The sequence below is a fragment of the Trichomycterus rosablanca genome, chromosome 6 (assembly GCF_030014385.1).
Source record: "Trichomycterus rosablanca isolate fTriRos1 chromosome 6, fTriRos1.hap1, whole genome shotgun sequence".
In the NCBI taxonomy this organism is placed as follows: Eukaryota; Metazoa; Chordata; class Actinopteri; order Siluriformes; family Trichomycteridae; genus Trichomycterus; species Trichomycterus rosablanca.
In genome coordinates, this window is record NC_085993.1 from 17054292 (window position 1) to 17074451 (window position 20160).

The 20160-nt window shown below is 39.3% G+C and overlaps 1 protein-coding gene across 4 annotated transcripts in view; it reads right to left on the reverse strand.

The window, feature by feature from the left end:
* nav1b (neuron navigator 1b) overlaps positions 1-20160 on the reverse strand; it is a 142499-nt gene that overhangs the window by 50544 nt on the left and 71795 nt on the right. For all 4 annotated transcript variants that reach the window (XM_062997501.1, XM_062997504.1, XM_062997503.1 and 1 more), the window contains one exon: positions 1106-1244. In XM_062997501.1, coding sequence (XP_062853571.1) covers positions 1106-1244 — 139 coding nt within the window. The remainder of the gene's footprint in view (positions 1-1105; positions 1245-20160) is intronic.

Below are 20160 nucleotides of genomic sequence, written 5' to 3' on the forward strand. Positions count from 1 at the left end.
CTCCTTTATAGACAGTCGAGAAAGAAGCTTTCAGAGCAATAATTAAAACAGTGGATTCCAGGTATGTCTTACTGGGGTGAAAATACTTCAGGTCAGTTGCTAAATCAATGTTATAAGCGAAGTGGAATCAGAGAAATATAAAGTCGTCCACTTTTCTACAACAGACCGGTGGTCAAGTTGTACAGTGGAGTTTGCAAACATCGTTTTATTAGTTAAACAATTGAAATTGTATTTATTGCTACAGTTTCACGCGTACTGATTGCATCATATATTGCGTAATTTTGTGGGGCCAAGCAAAGCTTATAGTAATCAAAACCTTTATTATATACATGGTAAAATTAAAACTTTATATATTCTATGTACTTATGTCAGAGATGGGGACTCGAGACCGAGTCGCACGTAAGTCGCACACACACGACTCGCAAAAAATGACTTGTAGACAACAAAAGTCAGCATGTGTTAACATTAGTTACGTGTGACAATTTTAAAATGAAAACAAAACGTATCAGTTTAAGCTTTTAACTGGTACCTAGGAAAGTAAAGGCACTAAGTAAAACGGCAAAATACAGTTGCTACTCTGTTGTTTTTTATCTGAACTTACATATTATTTGACTTATGACAGTAGAATAAGCCACAGACATATAAAAAGTTCCAGTCATACAAAAAAAAAAACATACCGTGATATATCGTGAAACCATCAGAATCTTAAAAAATACAGTGATACAAATTTTTGGTCACACTGTCTAGCCCTAGTTTCAACTAACTAATACCAAAGTATGAATTACTTTGTTTTCTACATTACGAAAGCATAAACAGTGTACAGTTTATTAAACAGTAGAAACAGTTAATAAAAATAATATGTTAATCTAGCATTAGGATTTTGCTTTTGCTCCACTGTGTTCCTAGATTCATGTTCCTAGATTCAGCCATTTGGCCCAAAGGCCAAAGTCGACAAAGTCCTTTTTTTATATGAACTGTGACTACACCAATCTTATTTACTTTATACAATACACACAGACTACTATAGGAGCAATAAAATCATTGTGTTGAGCTTGAGTGCAGATGGCCACCTCGTGTCAACATTTACACAGAGCTCGGATCTTACCATGACAGAAGAGTTACGCCTGGAGCCGACAGGTGTGGTGGGAAGCGAGTTGAGGGAAGAGCTGGCGTTCAGCTCCTCTGAGCTCAGATTATCAGAACCGTCACTCAAACCACTGCTGATGGAGCTGCTCTCATCCCACCTGCAACCAGACGGAGAAGATAAACACACACAGGTTAATGTTGAATTAGCAACAAATGTTTTTTGTCAGTAATAGTGTAGAACCTAATAAGACCTTAAGGTCACTGGATCTCTTTGTTACGGCTATTTTAGAAGTAAACTGAGACAGTATTGGTTTGGGAATCTCCTGTGAAAATTAATAGGGATCTTAAGGGTAAAGTATCTGCACCATATGAGCAGACAGACCTACTGTGCCACCCCACCTCTCTGAGTCACGCTGAGATCCAAGCTGCTCGTGAAGGAAGCATCATGTGCAGTAGACAGTTTGACAGGCTGTACAGGAGGAAATAATCCTGTGCTTGTATAAAAAACAGCCACACCTCTGCAAAAGGTCTTGGTGTGTGCATGTGCGGTACACCTCACCACCCAAAGTCCTAATGCTTATGATGAATCTAGTCTTTAAAAAACTTTGTTCTAAAGTTTCAACACATTTGTATTCTTGGATTAGAGTAGGGAAATGTTTACTGTGGAAGCACTTTTGTTTGTTCTTTAGACATATTTTCCGAAACATGTATTTTAATTTGTGCTAAATTCTTTTAGAACCAGTTCTATTCGCTCAAATGGGTCATATTTCATTTGTGAAAGCAAACAAGCCCCACCAAAAATGACATGATAGTGTAACTCTATCTGAACTATAAAACACATTTTTGTAACTATATATCTCCAACATGCCATAACTTATTCACCAATCTGGCTGAGCTTTGTGAGGTGTTTATCGTGCTTAAAAGACACACGCAAGTAGCAATCCTGCAAGTAAGACAGGTAGGATTTACCTGCACAGAGTAATATATCCACAGGTTTCAAAATTAAAAAACACACAAATTGGCATAATCAACCCTAAACATGCTTTGTTAGCTTTTTTTTTACCTTCCACTATAGTCAAAGCGTCAGGTCAGGCCTTATGAATTATATTACCATTAGTGTGTGTGAATTAGCTCTCTGTGCTAGTTATGTTTTACACACTTTGGTTACATTCATGACAGGACAGATTATCACTGGTTACACAAGATTCATCTGTTTTAGTCATGGACAATTTTGTATCTCCATTTCCTCTCTTGCATGTTTTTGGACTGTGGGAGGAAACCAGAGCTCCCGAAGGAAACCCATGCAGACATGGGGAGAACATGCAAACTCCAACGCAGAAAGGACCCAGACCGCTCCACCTGGGAATCAAACCCGATCAAAAGCTTTATGTCACACGCTAACCCACACAACTTCATCAATATGCTGGTACCAAATTACCGGTCTCAAAAAGCAACAACAGTATTAGAAGTATTTGCTGGAAGCTTTATGGAATTGGATATCAGGGCAAAAAACTCAACATGTACAATGCAAAATAAACTGGCTAAACCAGTATAAAGCACACCATTTGTGGACTATGGTACAGTGAAAACATTATTTAGAGACAGCATCAGAGTGATATATGATGCTTTGCTGTCTCACAACACCACCAAACAGGGACAGTGGTAGCCTAGTGTGTAGAGCTGTCGGCTATAAATCGGAAAATTGCTGTGTTCAAATCCAGGCTCTGCTATGCAGCCACCGTTGAACAAGGCCCATAACCTAGTCTGCTCCAGGGGCGCCGTACTATGGCTGACCCTGTGCGCTGAGCAAATCCTACTACTGCTCTTGTTGCTTGATTAATAGTGATAAGCAGTCAAAATATAAGCAATAAAATATTGCAATACAAGTGACACATTTTATAGAATAGAATGCCTTTATTTGTCATATATACATATACAGGTGTACAGTACAATGAAATTCTGCTGGGAAGGTGCGGTCAGAGTGCAGGGTCAGCCCTTGTATGGCACCCCTGGAGCAGAGAGGATTAAGGACCTTGCTCAAGGGTCCAACAGTGGCTGCATGGCAGAGCTGGGATTCGAACTCTTAACCTTTCAGTTGATAGCCCAAAGCTCAACCCACTAGGCTATCCCCATCCCTATATAGTCAAGTATTATACAGTACCAGTCAAAAGTTTGGACACACTTTTCCATTCAATTTAATGGAAAAGTGTGTCCAAACTTTTCACTGGTACTGTATACAAATACTTGACTAAAATGACTGATAAATTGTCTGAACCCAGGCTTAAAACATGCCACCTTTACGTCTTTATAAGTCTTACATGACATGCTTGCAGTGAATCTGTTCAGTTACTGCAAAAATGTAAATATTGCTATGAAACAACACCTAGAGCCGCATGTACAGCAGTGTATGTAGTGTATTTCTTTATGTCTCAAGTGTCTTAATATTTAAATCATCAGACGAGACTTAAATAACAAGTCAAATGAGAATTTAGCATAATGGTTATTTAACTGTCTGCTCTGTTACTGTAGTTACGCCCAGCTAGAAGCAAGACATTAAAAACACCAATAATAGAAACAGCACATAGAAACAGAGTCATCATGCCGTTCACAGTGAACATCAATCCTGAGGCAACTCAGTTTTTCATATTTATTAAGCATTTTTGATTATTTTATCGTAATACATGCATTTACTGGATGTGCTGCTTTAGTGAGGTCTAGCGAGAGTTCTTTATTTTAACACGCTCTTATTTGTATTTGGTATCTGTAGATAGCAATCTCTATTTCACAGTCGACGCAGAGCCCCCTGCAGAGCCTAAATAACTTGGTGGTCACAGACTAAGCACAGTCTTTACGAATGGAAATCGAGAACTTGACGAGCCAAAGTGGCGGGGGAGGACAAAAAACATCCTGGCAAATTCTGTGAGGCTGAGTTAAGAAGCCGGCAGTTTGTGTTAATCACAGGTTGCGAGAGCTGTAGAGAGAATGGACAGGCTTGGACAGCTCTAAAGCAATATGGCTTTCTAAAAGCTATGGGGTAAGAACAGCCAACATCTCGTACTTTCTTTCCACAGAGGTTTCCATTCACACTCTTTTAAAATGCAAGGTGGCACTGAAACCAAAGACTTTACAATGTGTCAGCAAGATTTCTGACCTTAAAGCAAAAAGTTACTATCCCAGCAGAAAACAATGACACAAGGACAAACCCGAGATCACATCATATGAAGGACACCAGTAATAATACATTACTACTAATAATACATTAATACAGGACAGTGGTAGCCTAGTGTGTAGAGCTTTGGGCTATCAACTGAAAGGTTGAGAGTTCTAATCCCAGCTCTGCCATGCAGCCACTGTTGGGCCCTTGAGCAAGGCCCTTAACCCTCTCTGCTCCAGGGGCGCCGCACAACCAAATGCACTTGTTTGAGCAACAAACAAGCTGGGATACGCAAAGAAAGAATTTTGTTAAACTGTACGTCTGTATATGTATATGACAAATAAAGGCATTCTATTCTATTAACAATATTTCTATTCTAGTGTCCGGTACAGACTAGGTGATTTTCAGTTCCATTTGCCTGCATATTTTGGCAAGATACCCAAGACTCCTTACTTGAAAAGACAGAACACAAATAGACTTTAAACACATCGCCATCATGCCTTTTTGGTCTTACATAACTTGCATTCAGTGAGTCAACCTGGTTATATGACGAGGTTTGTATCGGATCAGTATCAGTGTCAAAAACACTCTGGGTTTGATATTAAATAAAAGGGGGGAAAAAATTCCATGTTTTCTATATTTTGTTCATTTTATAAACACAAATAGCTCATTTTAATTAATTAATTGTAATTTGGTTAAAACACGGACACGTCTTTCAACTATAAAGGTGAGCTGTGCTGTGTTTTTTTAGCTTCCATTTATTCTATCATTCAATTTATGTATGTTATGTATAATGACTGCTGTGAAATCTGGTACTTTTCTTTTAAAATCCATAAAATCTGTAATTTTTTTTAAAACAAGGTACATAAATTAAGCAAATTTCCCCATGAATTTAGTAGGGCCCTAGTTATGGCACACTTAATATTTTTATTTTCCTCAATATGGTAAATTCAGCAAATAATACAAATTGTGCATTTACTTTGCAGAACTTTGTGTCTTTATAGAGCATGTCTTAAGTACCTTATTTTTATTTTTTTTTTTTTACCCCTTTTTCTCCCCTTTTTAGCGCATCCAATTGTTCAATTAGCATCGTGCTTCCTCTCTGTCTATGCCGAACCCTGCCCTGACGGAGGTGATTGAAGCTAACCCGTATCCCCTCCAAAACACGAGCAGCAGCCAGATGCATCTTTGCCACCCACACATTGACGAGTTTGGCGCCACCTAGCGTTGCATGCGGAGAGACACACCCTAAGGGCACCCTCTCCCATCTCTGTGTAAGCGCCTCCAATCAGCCGGCAGAGAACGCAATCGCATTCTGACAGAGAGAGACCCACGGTTCTTTGTCCCACCCCCCATATGAGCAACCGGCCAATCGTTGCTCATATAGCCACTCAGCTTCGAATCGGTAAAGCAAGGCTGGATTCGATACCACGTTCTCAGAATCCAGCCCTGGTTGCAGCGCGTTTCTTTTTACCGCTGCGCCACCTGAGCGGCTCCTTATTTTATTTTTAAAAATCAATTACCAACCCTCTCCATAAGAATATACACCACAAACAGTGCTGTTCCAATTTGTGTATTCTGTCTAGCAAATAGCATGAGTTTTGAGATCACGTCATTCCTGCTTTTACTGTGTGTCAGTGTTATTTTAGGTTTTGTGTGTTATTTAGTATTTTTTTTTTATTTTATATGGGGACATTTAAAATGTTTTCTTATTTAAATGATTGGTCTTTTTTTCCTTTGCTTTATGTCATCTTGGCTTAAGAAAGCATTTATAGCAATGTTCTACTTTCAGATAGCGGGAAAAACTGTACTTAAAACGATTTAACACAAATATTTAAATACATGTTGACAGCAGACTAGTAAGCTTATGTACACCTCTGGTAAACACAGCTGGAAGTTTAGCCAAAGATTTACTTTTTCGTAGGGCAGTTGTAGCCTAGCAGTTAAGGTACTGGATTAGTAATCAAAAGGTCACTGGTTCAAGCCCCACCACTGCCAGGTTGTCACTGCTGGGCTCTTAAGCAAGGCCTTTAACCCTAAATTGCTTAGACAGTATACTGTCACAGTACTGTAAGTTGCTTTGGATAAAAGCGTCTACTAAATGCCAAAGATGTAAATGTAATGTACTGAGGGGTACTCTCGCTGGTTATGGTGAAGTGCCCTCTAGGACAAAAGGATGGAAGCAATGTGAGACAGCCTTGCTGTAAGCACAGTATTTAAAAGTATTTGTTAAAGTTTTCACAAGTACAAAATAACCATATTGAACATAGTTAATCCAAAATGCATATATTAAAAGGAATGCCAATACGTTTCTACTTCATTTATTTGAGAAATGCTGGCAGACACTATGTCAGTGGGGTATTGAGTCACTAGTTCACTAGGCACGTATAAATATAAATTTGATGGCCAGGACACAAAATTAGCTTGTACCAGGTGGTCAGGGGGTTTATTAATCACAGAGAATCATTTACTTTCTACTAGGATTTTTCTTTGGATAGCATTTAAAACAATATGACCAAAAATATGTCAATAATTTGCCATGAAATGACAAAATAAGCCAATTCATAGATTAAAATGTTTAAGTGCTATTGCAATATCAACATAAATCCAAAGTATATAATCAATATAATTTAAAAAAGCTTTGGCACGGCTTGATACTTTGCTTTAGTACACGCCCAGTCAGGCTGTCAAATCCAGCGGTAGACCACGGCTTTCTCCACACTCGGTCACAATCCTGTAAATCTCACTTAGTCATTAAACAACCATAAACAACAGCACCACATTTCCAGTGTTTGCCACCAGGCCACTGAATCACCACACATCACATGCAAGTCTGGAATACGGCAGATTTATGTTCCTTTTGGTAAGATTGATGTTTAGTATAACTATAAAAAACAGTAAACAATTTAGCTGAAAATACAATAATGTCCAGTCCAACTGATTTTATTGATTCATTTAACTCCAAGGTCAATGTCAAATTCAACAAATGGAGAGTTAAAAAAGCATATGAGCTTTTACAGTGACACACACAGGTCTTCTAAAACCAGACTGTTAAATCACAAACACTCAACTGTAGAAGCTTGTATTGAATTAATGAATTGAGAAACGCTAACTTTCAATAATAATCTTATCCTTCAAGGTTTATATAAAGTCTACCTCCAATAAAAGAAAAAGAAGTTCAAGTGTAGACAAATAGCTATTGGGACTTTTCTGAGGATGTAGCAACTCTCGTGCTTGTTTAAGCATATAATCTGCGCCAGCTTTTGATTCCAGCTATTAGAAATGACTAAGTACATGACTAACCAAACACAGATACAAAGAAGCAAAAACAAAGTTTGCTGGAGAGTATGAACTGATTTGAAACATGTAAAAGGTATTAAATTGAAGTCATAAAAATGAAGTCCTTGTTTTTGCTGGACTAGATCCAAGTGGGCTGCTTGAGCTATGCTCAAGTTCTGTGATTAAAAAATAAGAAACTGCTCAGAAGGGGCAGTGCTGTTTGGGTTTAAATATTGGCCAGGGGATGGGTGTAATTGCTATGGTACGCTGTACTCCTCCCGTGTACTATTCCCATGCCAAAAGAATCAGGGGCTATAAGACAACTCCCACCTTTCCTTATTTAAGCCTAGTGTGAGTCAATTTACACCCTCCTTTGACAAACAGAGCTTTGAGCTTTTCAATACATTTTGTCACAGTATCAGAGAAAGAAGTAACTTTTATGTTAATGTTTGAATGAATACAAACAAAGGCTACAGCTGTGGTATTCAGGCTGCAGGACAAGTCACTTTTGGAGATGCAGTAGATCTACTGGGTGTTTTGATAAAGACTTTTAATCTAAACCAAAAATAAGTAGAAAATAATCTAAATAAAAAAAAAAAAATCTAAAATTAATTGATACTAATGTTTATACTTATCTATACAAATTTCTAAGCTTAAATACAATTAAATAAAAGTTGGTGCACAATAGCATTGCAACAGTCATGTGTTGTCACTGTGATTTTTGAGTTTCTTGTTTTTATGTATTTTTTCTATATACTGTTGCATCTGTGACTTTGGTTTTGAACACTGCTGCAGCTTACTCACTGGTCAAACGTAAGGACCACCGGTAGAGACTACTTTTCGAGTTGAAAACAAACTTAAGATAGTATTCTTCCAAATAATACACCCTGTCTCCTCCTAAGATAAATGAGAAAACACTTCATTAAAACTACCTCATTAGTGGTGCATGCTTAACTCTAACCTCCCTTTGACCTTGGAGGTCTAGACCATGAACTTATCTAGCTGTTGAACTTCTCCCTGGCTTCACTCAAACTAATCCAAACCACCTCTCATCCCTCTTTGAAGTAAGCTGATGGCCAAGCTGTAAAGGATCTCTCAAAACCAATCAAACGAGTATGTAAACTTTAGTGATGAGTGCAGTTCTGTTATGAGCACTGCACAGTATGTGTTATAGGTTCATATTAGGATCAAAGAGACTCTTTAAACAACAAAGAATCAAAATTTATTTGAAAAGGAAAAACAAAGTGTACTAATTACTAAGCAATACACACGTGTGGATCTAGTACATAGTACCTGTATGCTTGTGTCTCTTGTCTTTCAGCAAGTAGAATAGATTAATGCCCACTAGTTGCAAATCCCTGATACATACACTATATGACCAAAAGGATTTCTACACCTGACCATGAGCTTGATAGACATCTAATTTTAAACATGAATTGTATTAAAATCTAGTGAACTCGGTGCCCAGGTGGCGCTGCGGGATATTCCGGTACCACACCAGCACTGAGATTCTGAACTCCTTGGTTCGAAACTTGGCATTGCCACTGGTTGGCTGGGTGCCATCTAGCGGGCATAATTGGCAGTGCCTGTATGGAGAATTGACCGAAATATGTGGGCGGGTGCATGGGTGAAAATGGGTTCCGTTAAGGGCTGTGCACGGGTCTACCCCCAGCAGTGGAACACAAATTGGCTACACTAAATTGGGAGAAAAACCACATAAAATATAGAAAAAAATATATAGTGAACTCTATGTGATCTGTTCAGCTATAACAACAGCTCTTCGGAGAAGGCTTCTCTCAAAACATTTAAGTATATCTTTGGGTTATTTGTGCACATATAGAAAAAAAAAACATTTGTATGGCTGGGCACTGATGTTGGTCCAGAAAACCTTAATTAATGTTCCAGTTAATTCCAAAGCTGTTCAGTGGAGCTAAGATCAGGGCTCTATACAGGCAATTGGAGTTTTTTTAAACCAGGCTTTTGTTCACGTCTTTATAGACAAGTGCCTTCACTAATCTGTTGCTGCAAAGTTGGAAGCATATCATTTCCATTTTATAATTGATTTATTACACCTGTCAGCAGATGTTGTGGCTGAAACACATAATTGAATAATTAAAAGTGATGCCCCAATACTTTTGTTCATATAGTGTATCTAAATGTCCTGCTACATATAATATATACACTGATCATACTGTAAACCTAACTGCCAGTATCAGTAACTCCACAATGGTGTTCAAAAAGTAGTCGTTGGAAACCACTAGCAACAAAAGTAAACCTCCCACTCCTTGTAGTAACCCTGCTAATTTTAAGGTAATATTTTCACCATATTTTCTTTCATCGTACTTTTTTTTCTCTCTGAGGTGTCCATTTTCTACTTTGCAAATAAGTCTGCACTGGACTTGTACAGACCCACTGGACATTGTACACTGGACCAATGGTTGGTCCCCGACTAAACACTAAGGTCCTAACCTGCCATATGCCCAGAAATGTATGTATTAATGGGATTTTCACATGCTTTACTGAACTGATATTGCACATTGTCACTCCACAATAAACCTCAATATAATCGTGTGGAATATCTCATGCAGCCCTTTGGGTTTTGTATATGACCCTGTGCTCTGACCCTAGCGTCCAAACAAGCTGGGATATGCGAAGAAAGAACTTCATTGTACTGTACAACTGTATATGTATATATGACAAATAAAGTATATCTATCTATCTATATTTTCCAAATCCATACTTCCCACAGATATCCCAAAGTGGGCCAGTAGGGACATGTTTGCTTGGGTCTGGCAACTATTCAGCATTAGTGTAACAGCTGTCTAGCTTCTCATTCAAAAATGGCAAGTCTTAAACAGTACATATGCACTTAAAATAACTAAAACAAGCTAGAAGGTTGATGTAACATCTTTAAAATAATGCTACATGTTAGTGTTGTTATGTTTTGTCCTATAACTGTGCACATTCACGGTGTGACGGTTGACATTTGCATAACTTGTTAAGTTCCATAAGTTGTTCAGACTGCACTTCATATCAACTATACCTAATGAAGCATGGGTACTTTCAAAAACACCAGCAAATCACCTTTATAAAACTACAGAACAAATAAAGCTCTGGTAGCAAAACCTTTGTTCCCAAGTTTCAAGTTTGTTACCAAAACTTGAATTTCAGGTTGCTTTGTTCAAACTGATGACACAGTGATTTTAAACGCACTGCAGTTTAACGGACATGATGTACGGAAGACTGTCGCGGTAGTTCGAAATATATAAAACATGAATACCACCACAAACTGTCTTTTCATTTGTCTTCCTGCAAGATATAATAAAAACAATATATTTTCAATGAGGACCAAACTTTTTATTTAAAAAATACTTTATAAAATAATACATTTTTGTGTTTTGTACGGAACACTGTTATCTTACAGGTCGTCCATGCTACAAACTCGCTATACGTTACGTTAAAAAAAAGAAAATTAAAGAATTGCTTTTTGAACTCAAATCATAAATAGAAAGCACAGAAAAATTAAAAAGACCCTAACAATTTAGCACAGCAAATAAAAATACTCTATTTTATATAGCACTAGTGTAAAGTTGCTTTTACCTTACTGACTACACTTTTAGAAGACTAGGATGTAGCGTCGTTTAAAAAGCTGTTAGAAACGCCTCCATTGTTTACTTTAATTAGGTATTGTGTGGAAAAAATACCTACTCACCTGTAGTGAAATCCGGGTTTATTGAGACGCGACCGGATCGGTCGGATTTCCGCGCGTGCGCTCATCTTTAATAATCCGACAGATCTGGTTTAATTCAGATCGCGTCCATTCAAACGGTGTAAGTCAGAGGAAGAGTGAACGATCCGATTTCTGTGTGTGTGTGTGTGTGTGTGTGTGTGTGAAGGGTGTGGGCGACACCCCCAGACGTGTCCAGCGCGTAGGTCTCCACCTCTTTCTCTCCCTCCTAATTGTACCCAGATGTATCCTACACCACTGAGTCCACAGTGCTTTAACCAATGCTGTCTGATCAATACGCGTCTCATCCTTACATGTGGGTCAATGAGGGCATGTATTTCCATTATTCTAGTTTTTTTTTTGTAAATAACCTGGGGTTTCAAAGTTGGGGATCGAATCTCAGCTGTGCTATCGGCCGGCTGGGCGTCTACACAGACATAATTTGCTATGTTTAAGGGAGAGAAGGTTGTTCGATTGTCACTCTGCCCTTTGTTTTCCCCATGGAACCGGATCAGCCGCAACCCTGACCAGGGCAAAGCGAAATGAAACAACAGCATGAACCCATTCTGCAAAAACTTTAGAATGTGATCACATTTGCACCAAGCAAGCTATGACAATCACCCACTCATTTGCAGGTGACAGATGGTTGGAGGATAACACACAGTCATGTGGAGAACATACCAAATTCCACACAGAACATAACCTGCCAAAATCGGTAAAGTTGTTTAGCATCACAAATATCACACTATTCTACACATTTACATTTGCATTTTCAACATTTAGCAGACACTTTTTTCCCGAAGCGACTTACAGTAGTGGGACAGTATACAGTCTAAGCAATTGAGGGTTAAGGGCCTTGCTCAAGGGCCCAACAGTGACAACCTGGCAGAGGTAAGGCTTGAACCAGCGACCTTTTGATTACTAGTCCAGTACCTTAACAACTAGGCTACAACTGTCCTAGGCTACACATGGCAAGTTTGGAAGAAAAGGACATGCCGAAATTCCTGCACCATAATTGACTGCCTAGATATTTACCCATCATTCCCGTTCTTAAGAGATGAACCCTCACACCCACCTATTTCCTCCACGGCTCTTCACATTTAAACATTTTTTCACAAGAATTTATTAAGAAAATAAGATTGTTGACCGCCCCTTTACAATACTACAGCATAATCACTCTTTATTCATTATAGTCGAGGGTGTGGCCTGCACTCAAATGATTTAGTGATGTAAGAAATCCAAGTTTATTTTCAGCTCTCACACTTTGCTGACTTCAGTCCTCACGCAAATTATTTATTTATTTATTTTGGCATTTAGGCAATCTAGCATTCCAAAATTATTAAATAATTTTAGAGGAAAGCAGTGTTTGACAAAAAAGTAAACTATTAAAAATGTTACGTGAATGATTATTTATTTTGCAGGTGTTCTGTTACTGCAGTGGTAAAATACACTAGCCCCTTACCTACCCAATTGGTGCTATCGGCCAACAGGGCGTCTAGATTCAGACATAATAGAATGTCTGGAGAAAAGATGGAAATGGCAAAGGCCTCATGATGGATTGGCGTCCTGTCCAAAGTGCATTACTGCATTGGGAAACAGGATTCACCACAACCCTGACCAGGATAAAGCAGTGGTAAACATGAAAATAAAATGTTCCCTCAGTATACTGATGTAAAAATTATAAATAAACATATTCCACTCACTGGATTTGTGTAACATTAGGATGCCCCTCCTTTCCTGTTAGATTTGGTCCCCTCGATAGTTAATTCATGGCTATGGCCTTGGTTAGAATCACGCTAAATAACCACAGGGTGCGAAGTGGAAAAACAATCTAAAAAACACAGAAGCCAATATACCTCCTGGCATATTTTTTGGAGGTTGAAGGGCATGGTGTGCATCAAAAAGACGTGACATTTTTGGTGCTGTGACAGGGTCAGTAGCACATCTACTAATATGAAAATAAGGAACAATTTACAGTTGCAAAGTAAAGTGTTTGGTTGTTTTTTTTCGCCCCAATTTTCTCCCCTAATCTAGTCGTATCCAATTACCCTGATTGCGTTACGCTTCACCTCTACCGATACAACCCTCCACTGCTGACTGAGTAGCTTTGCAACTGACACACGCCCCCTCCGACATGTGTGCTGTACTGACTGCATTTTTTCACCTGCACGAGGCGCGTTCATATGCGGATCAGCTTTGTGTACGGAGAGCCACACCCTGATCAGCATTATTCCTCAACTCTGTGCAGGTGCCATCAATCAGCCAGTAGAGGAATCAACAACTGCACCAGTTAAGAGGAACCCTGGTCTGGCTTGTCCCACCCTGTGAACAACAGCCAATCGTTGTTCATGTAGCCACCCAGCCCAGCTGAATGGCAGAGCTGAGATTCGATAAGATGTATTCGAAATCCCAGCTCTGGTGTGCTAGCGTATTTTACCGTGTTTGGTAGTTTTGATTCTTTTGTTTAAAGAGTCATATTGTTTTTCATTCATTCATTTTTATTTGTTACCAATGATTTATCCTGGTCAGGGTCGTGGTGGGTCTGGCTTGCCCAGAATCACTAGGGGCAATGAAGTAACCCACCCCGGACCGGACAGGACGGCAATCCATCGAGGACAGTCATTTATTAAATATTATAAAACATTAAGAGATGCACTAGACAATATTTGTTTTTACTGTTGTAAATTGATGTGCAGTCACAATGAATCTTACATTTTTTGTATTTAATAAAGGCATATCACAAGACTCCTCTAAATAATTTGCTTATTTTATATTTAGGAATAGCAACATGAGGCTTATCAAACATGCGCTGTAAATCCTAACTAAAGCACAACATCCCAACACTTACCCTGCAATTTTCTATGTAATCAGAATTACCCAGACCACCTAAACAAGACAAAGGGCATCTCGTGCCAAATGGGATCTTGTTCAAGCGAGACAGATGGGACCGCAAACAGAGAAGCCATAGTCCTAAGATACCATTAACTATACACTGACCAGTACAACCGGTCCCATTGGAGCCAGTCAGCTTGCTGCATAACGAGTTGCGGCTGTGCACCGAAACAAGGTCCCCCTTGTAATTTCGCAACTGGGATTTAAGGAATGAGGAACTCGCAGTTCTTAAACACTTTCCCTAATTCTGCACTTCTGTGTTAAAGACACTATAAAGTTTACACAGATCACTTAAACCCCCTTCACTTCTTCAGTACCTCCACCCTTATTCTGTTCATCACATGCGATGTTTAGACTGGGGCATTACAACAGACACATAATGGTTTTTCCAGACGACAGCTCATGCAACACTCGGTTTAAGGAAGAGCGGCTTTCCATTCATCATCATGCGTCTATCTTTAAAGAGAAGGGTTTCCTCCCTGTCCTGAAAGCCCAGCAGGAGGACAGGCAAGGATTTGACTCTGAATGTTGTTCCAGATGAAAGACAAGAGCGCAACATGTAAATGAATGGACATTGTCAAGAAAGAGAAAAAGTGAATAAGGGGTTAGTCATAGTATTCCTGGATTATACGTACAGAGTGGAACTTTGTAGTAGAATTTTAGAAGGTAGAGCATCAGGCGGTCTTTTTCTTCTCCTGGTGTGGCGATAACATCCAAATGACCATGTCAGATACACAAACACACGCTGTGTGAGGCTCTGTGTGAGGCCAGACCACAATAAACTCACAGTTCCCAGACTATGACGATGTTCGTCTGTCTTCCGCCAATGATGATCTAGCAGAAGTTTTGCTATGAAGCTTTACAATGTATAGAATGTTTAAACTACAATTGAAACTACCAAGTTTAGGGATTTAAAGGGTCTGGAATTGTTGAAACAATGTCATTTTATTTATTTATTATTTATATATACACTGATCAGCCATAACATTAAAACCACCTCCTTGTTTCTACACTCACTGTCCATTTTATCAGCTCCACTTACCATATAGTTGTACAATTACTGACTGTAGTCCATCTGTTTCTCTACATACTTTTTTATCCTGCTTTCACCCTGTTCTTCAATGGTCAGGACCCACACAGGACCACCACAGAGCAGGTATTATTTAGGTGGTGGATCATTCTCAGCACTGCAGTGACACTGACACGGTGGTGGTGTGTTAGTGTGTGTTGTGCTGGTATGAGTGGATCAGACACAGCAGTGCTGCTGGAGTTGTCCACTCACTGTCCACTCTGTTAGACACTCCTACCTAGTTGGGCCACCTTGTAGATGTAAAGTCAGAGACGATCGCTCATCTATTGCTGCTGTTTGAGTTGGTCATCTTCTAGACCTTCATAAGTGGACGCTGGCCATGGGGCGCTGTTGGCTGGATAATTTTGGTTGGTGGACTATTCTCAGTCCAGCAGTGACAGTGAGGTGTTTAAAAACTCCAGCAGAGCTGCTGTGTCTGATCCACTCATACCAGCACAAAACACACTAACACACCACCACCATGTCAGTGTCACTGCAGTGCTGAGAATGATCCACCACCCAAATAATACCTGCTCTGTAGTGGTCCTGGGAGAGTCCTGACCATTGTAGAACAGCATGAAAGGGGGCTAACAAAGCATGCAGAGAAACAGACAGACTACAGTCAGTAATTGTAGAACTACAAAGTGCTTCTGTATGGTAAGTGGAGCTGATAACATGGACAATGTGTGTAGAAACAAGGAGGTGGTTTTAATGTTATGGCTGATCGGTGTATATATACTTTTATCTACGAGGGATCTTCAAAAAGTTTCAACACTTTTATATTTTGGTTGGAAACGGTGAGGGTGGGAGGAGTAGTAATGTGTCGTGTCTGAGAGATTAAAAGAGCTTATACGTAGTCCGGATTTAGTGCCTCTGATTCCCACCTGTTTGGACGCTCAAAGACGCTTTACGGGGAAGAAGATTTTCATGTGATGATGATGTGAAAGCAGCGGTGAATCAGTGGCTACACGCTCAACCAAAAACATTTTTTGCTGATGGCATTAAAAGTTGGTACACTGCTGAAAAAAATGCATCAGAAGGTGACTATGTAGAAAAGTGATGTCATTTATTTTTGAAATTCTTAATAAATAGAGTGTGTAAACTTTTTGAAGAACCCTTTTTACCAGCTGCTTCATACTGGCCAGGGTTGTGTTGAGTCTTGCTTCACCTAAAACACAAGGTGCAATATTGAAATACACCCTGGATTGGGCTCCAATTCATCACAGGGCAACACCTATTTATTCACACCTAGAAACAATTCACAGCAGCCAGTCCACCTCTTAAATGTTTTTGGGAGATGGGAGAACATTAAAGTGTTTCTGGCGAAAACTCACTGGACATGCCAGGACATGTCAACTCCTCACACACAATGAGTAAAGACAAGGATCACACCCACATCCACAGGAAAATAGGTCTTTTTAAAAACCTAGTGAGTTCTCTACATAGACAGCATTTTACGTCAACCCATGAGCGCTCTCGAGAAGAAGGCTGTTCGAATTCTTAGATACTTTAAAATGCTGCCAACTAAGGTGCCTTATTTCAAAGCGATAATCTGACTGAATGACAAGGGAGCATCCGAAGCTTCCTTAGCAGTGAAGGTAATCGCAGCATTAAGTGCTGCACAACTTTTTTCACAAAAAATGACAAATAAGGCGGACAGATGCAAAGCAAAGATCACTGTTTAAGTAGTGTGTCTAAATCACAGCCTTATGAGTTCAATGTCTTATTAGAATCCTCTCTACTTAAACAGCTGCCTAGGTAGGCAGTAGATAGCAAGGCAGCTCACTAGGTTTTCAAACAGACCCAATGTAAATATGTGGCACTGACTCTATCAGCTGTGGCATTCTGAATCTATACTAATCCATCACATTAAACAAAACAAAAACGATGAAGCTACAGGACCGCAAAGCGATAAATGCAGACTTATCTGTTTATTGATGGTGTTGGAGTACAGATAAGCACAGACACATCTGCCTTTTACCACACCACTCAGAGAGAGCAGTCAAGGCAAGGGCGATGACCCAGAAACGTTTACCCACTTTCCTATTGAGGGGCTGAATGAAGAAAAACAGGCCACTGACGATGTGTAATAGTCATAGCAACTAATAAATAGTAATAGTTTTTAATTACAGTAAAAAACAATGAGAGTTTAAACATATATTGTACAGGTTTTACCCAAAATATATTATTTTATTAAGTAAATTAAACAGACACACGTCTGATATTTATTCCATGTTGTCTGGTCAAAAGTCTAGTACCATTAATGTAGGTCTTCAGAAATAATATCATTGACGTTTTGCATAAAGGAAAACTGAGTCAAAGCTATAAATTGTAGCTGACAAGTTAGTGAAACCCAGTGATAAAGCTGAGAGCTTTTTTTACTTTGAAAGGTGGTGCTCAGGTGTTGTAGCGGTCTATTATGTTAGCACACCGCCACTGAGATTGTGTTAGCTTTTCCCAGGCTATTTTCAAGGCTCTAACACTCTTATCATTACAATAAATACAATAACTGTAAAATACTGTTGATGTTGTTTTATTCGAGGTGTCTCTGTTGGGTAGGAGATAAATGTGACTATTATTTTATTTCATAAAACATGATAGCAATCATTATTATAATCAATTAAAAATCCATAGTAATTGAAGGTTTCATTAGGATTGTTTTAATGAGGTTGGATGATCAGTTTTCTAAATTCTTTACTGTCAGCTTGGCTTTTACTGTGTAGTGTACTTCTCCTTTATGAGACACTTATCAGCTCTGCTTATCTGCACCCACAACTCATCTGTTACTGACAAACATGGCCGATACACAGCATGTTTCTGACAGTTTTCTTCCTTAACCAACTGAGAAACACAAATGGAAAAAGATAATACCTAAGAATTTATGTTTCTTCCAGCTGGAATTGTAAGATGAAGCAGATGAAGTTCAGGTACATAAATTGAATATTATTATATCTATTGAAATGGGTTTAGTACACATATACACAGATCAGGCATAACATTAAAACCACCTCCTTTTTTCTACACTCACTGTCCATTTTATCAGCTCCACTTACCATATATAGAAGCACTTAGTAGTTCTACAATTACTGACTGTAGTCCATCTATTTCTTTACATACTTTTTAGCCTGCTTTTACTCTGTTCTTCAATGGTCAGGATCCCCACAGGACCACTACAGAGCAGGTATTATTTGGGTGGTGGATCATTCTCAGCACTGCAGTAACAATGACATGGTGGTGGTGTGTTAGTGTGTGTTGTGCTGGTATGAGTGGATCAGACACAGCATTGCTGATGGAGTTTTTAAACACCTAACTGTCAATGCTGGACTGAGAATAGTCCACCAACCAAAAACATCCAGCCAACAGCGCCCCATGGGCAGCGTCCTGTGACCACTGATGAAAGTCTAGAACAGCAAACAGCAGTCTCTGACTTTACATCTACAAGGTGGACCAACTAGGTAGGAGTGTCTAATAGAGTGGACAGTGAGTGGACACTGTATTTATATATCTGCTGTGTCTGATCCACTCATACCAGCACAACACACACTAACACACCACCACCATGTCATTGTTACTGCAGTGCTGAGAATGATCCACCACCCAAATAATACCTGCTCTGTAGTGGTCCTGTGGGGGTCCTGACCATTGAAGAACAGAGTAAAAGCAGGCTAAAAAGGTATGTAGAGAAACAGATGGACTACAGTCAGTAATTGTAGAACTACAAAGTGCTCCTATATGGTAAGTGGAGCTGATAAAATGGACAGTGAGTGTAGGAACAAGGAGGTGGTTTTAATGTCCATTATTTTCTGACCACTTCTCAAAGTGTGTCTGCCTGCAGAACTGCCGCACACCTGATGTTTTTTCATTCTTTGCATAATTCTGTAGAAATTCCAATGACTGGTGTTTTCAACAGCAGTTTCTGACATATGGCTTTCTTGGTGAGTCCCCAAGAAACGTCAAACCACTGGGCGTAATGCAGTAACACACCCTAGACCGAACAGCAATCCATCACGGAGCCTTGGCCATCCCCCAGACACTGCCAATTATGTCTTCATCTTTCTGTCCAACTGACTGATAGCACCGCTGGGGATTTGAACCCTGGATCCAAGTGATAGTGGGTTAGCGCAATTTACCGTTGTGCCACGCAAGTGCTGTTGCCATCATCATCATTATTATTTTTATTATTATTAATGTTATTATTAGTAGTAGTAGTATTTACACTCGTTGGTTACTGGCTGAAAAATAGATATGTCAGAAAAAAATTTCTAAGCGCCAAAGATGGCAACACAGTCATCCAGGGTACACTACACCAATGAACAAATATTAAATAATCAAATAACCAGGGACTAATACTGACCACTCACTGAAGATGTCTTTGCACACAGCCATTCTATTTTTAAATGACAAGTCTGGCTAAAAGGTAAGAGAAATGCTAGCGGTAGAGGTAGAGTACAAAACCCAGCACTCATGCTGATGATGATGCTGCCTGTCAATATGCTTCAGTGATCAGAGCTTAGTCTCTCTCTCGCAAATCACTAGACTGGAAAATCGCTGCAAGAGGACTCCATCAGGTCAGCTTTTTTATACAGAGAAAGCCCAGCACCACACCCTGTTCTCTACCTTTTTTGTTCACGCTAAAGAAAGGCATGCCCACAACTAGGGATGCATCAATACCATTTTTTCCCAACCGAGTACGAGTACAAGTACATGTATTTTTGTACTTGCCGATACCGATACCGATACCAATACCTATTTAGAATGATGGAGTTAATGAGTTAATGGAGTTAATGAGTTGGAGGTTAATAAATATTTTTGCAATGTTAGTGTTTTGTTGTTATGTTTTGTAGAGAACGATCAGGTCAGAAATACTGTAAAACGTGTGTGTGCCGGTGTATTCTGATATAAACTATATTATCCCCCTGTCCCACCTGTTTACACTCCTCCCCTGTGTTTCCC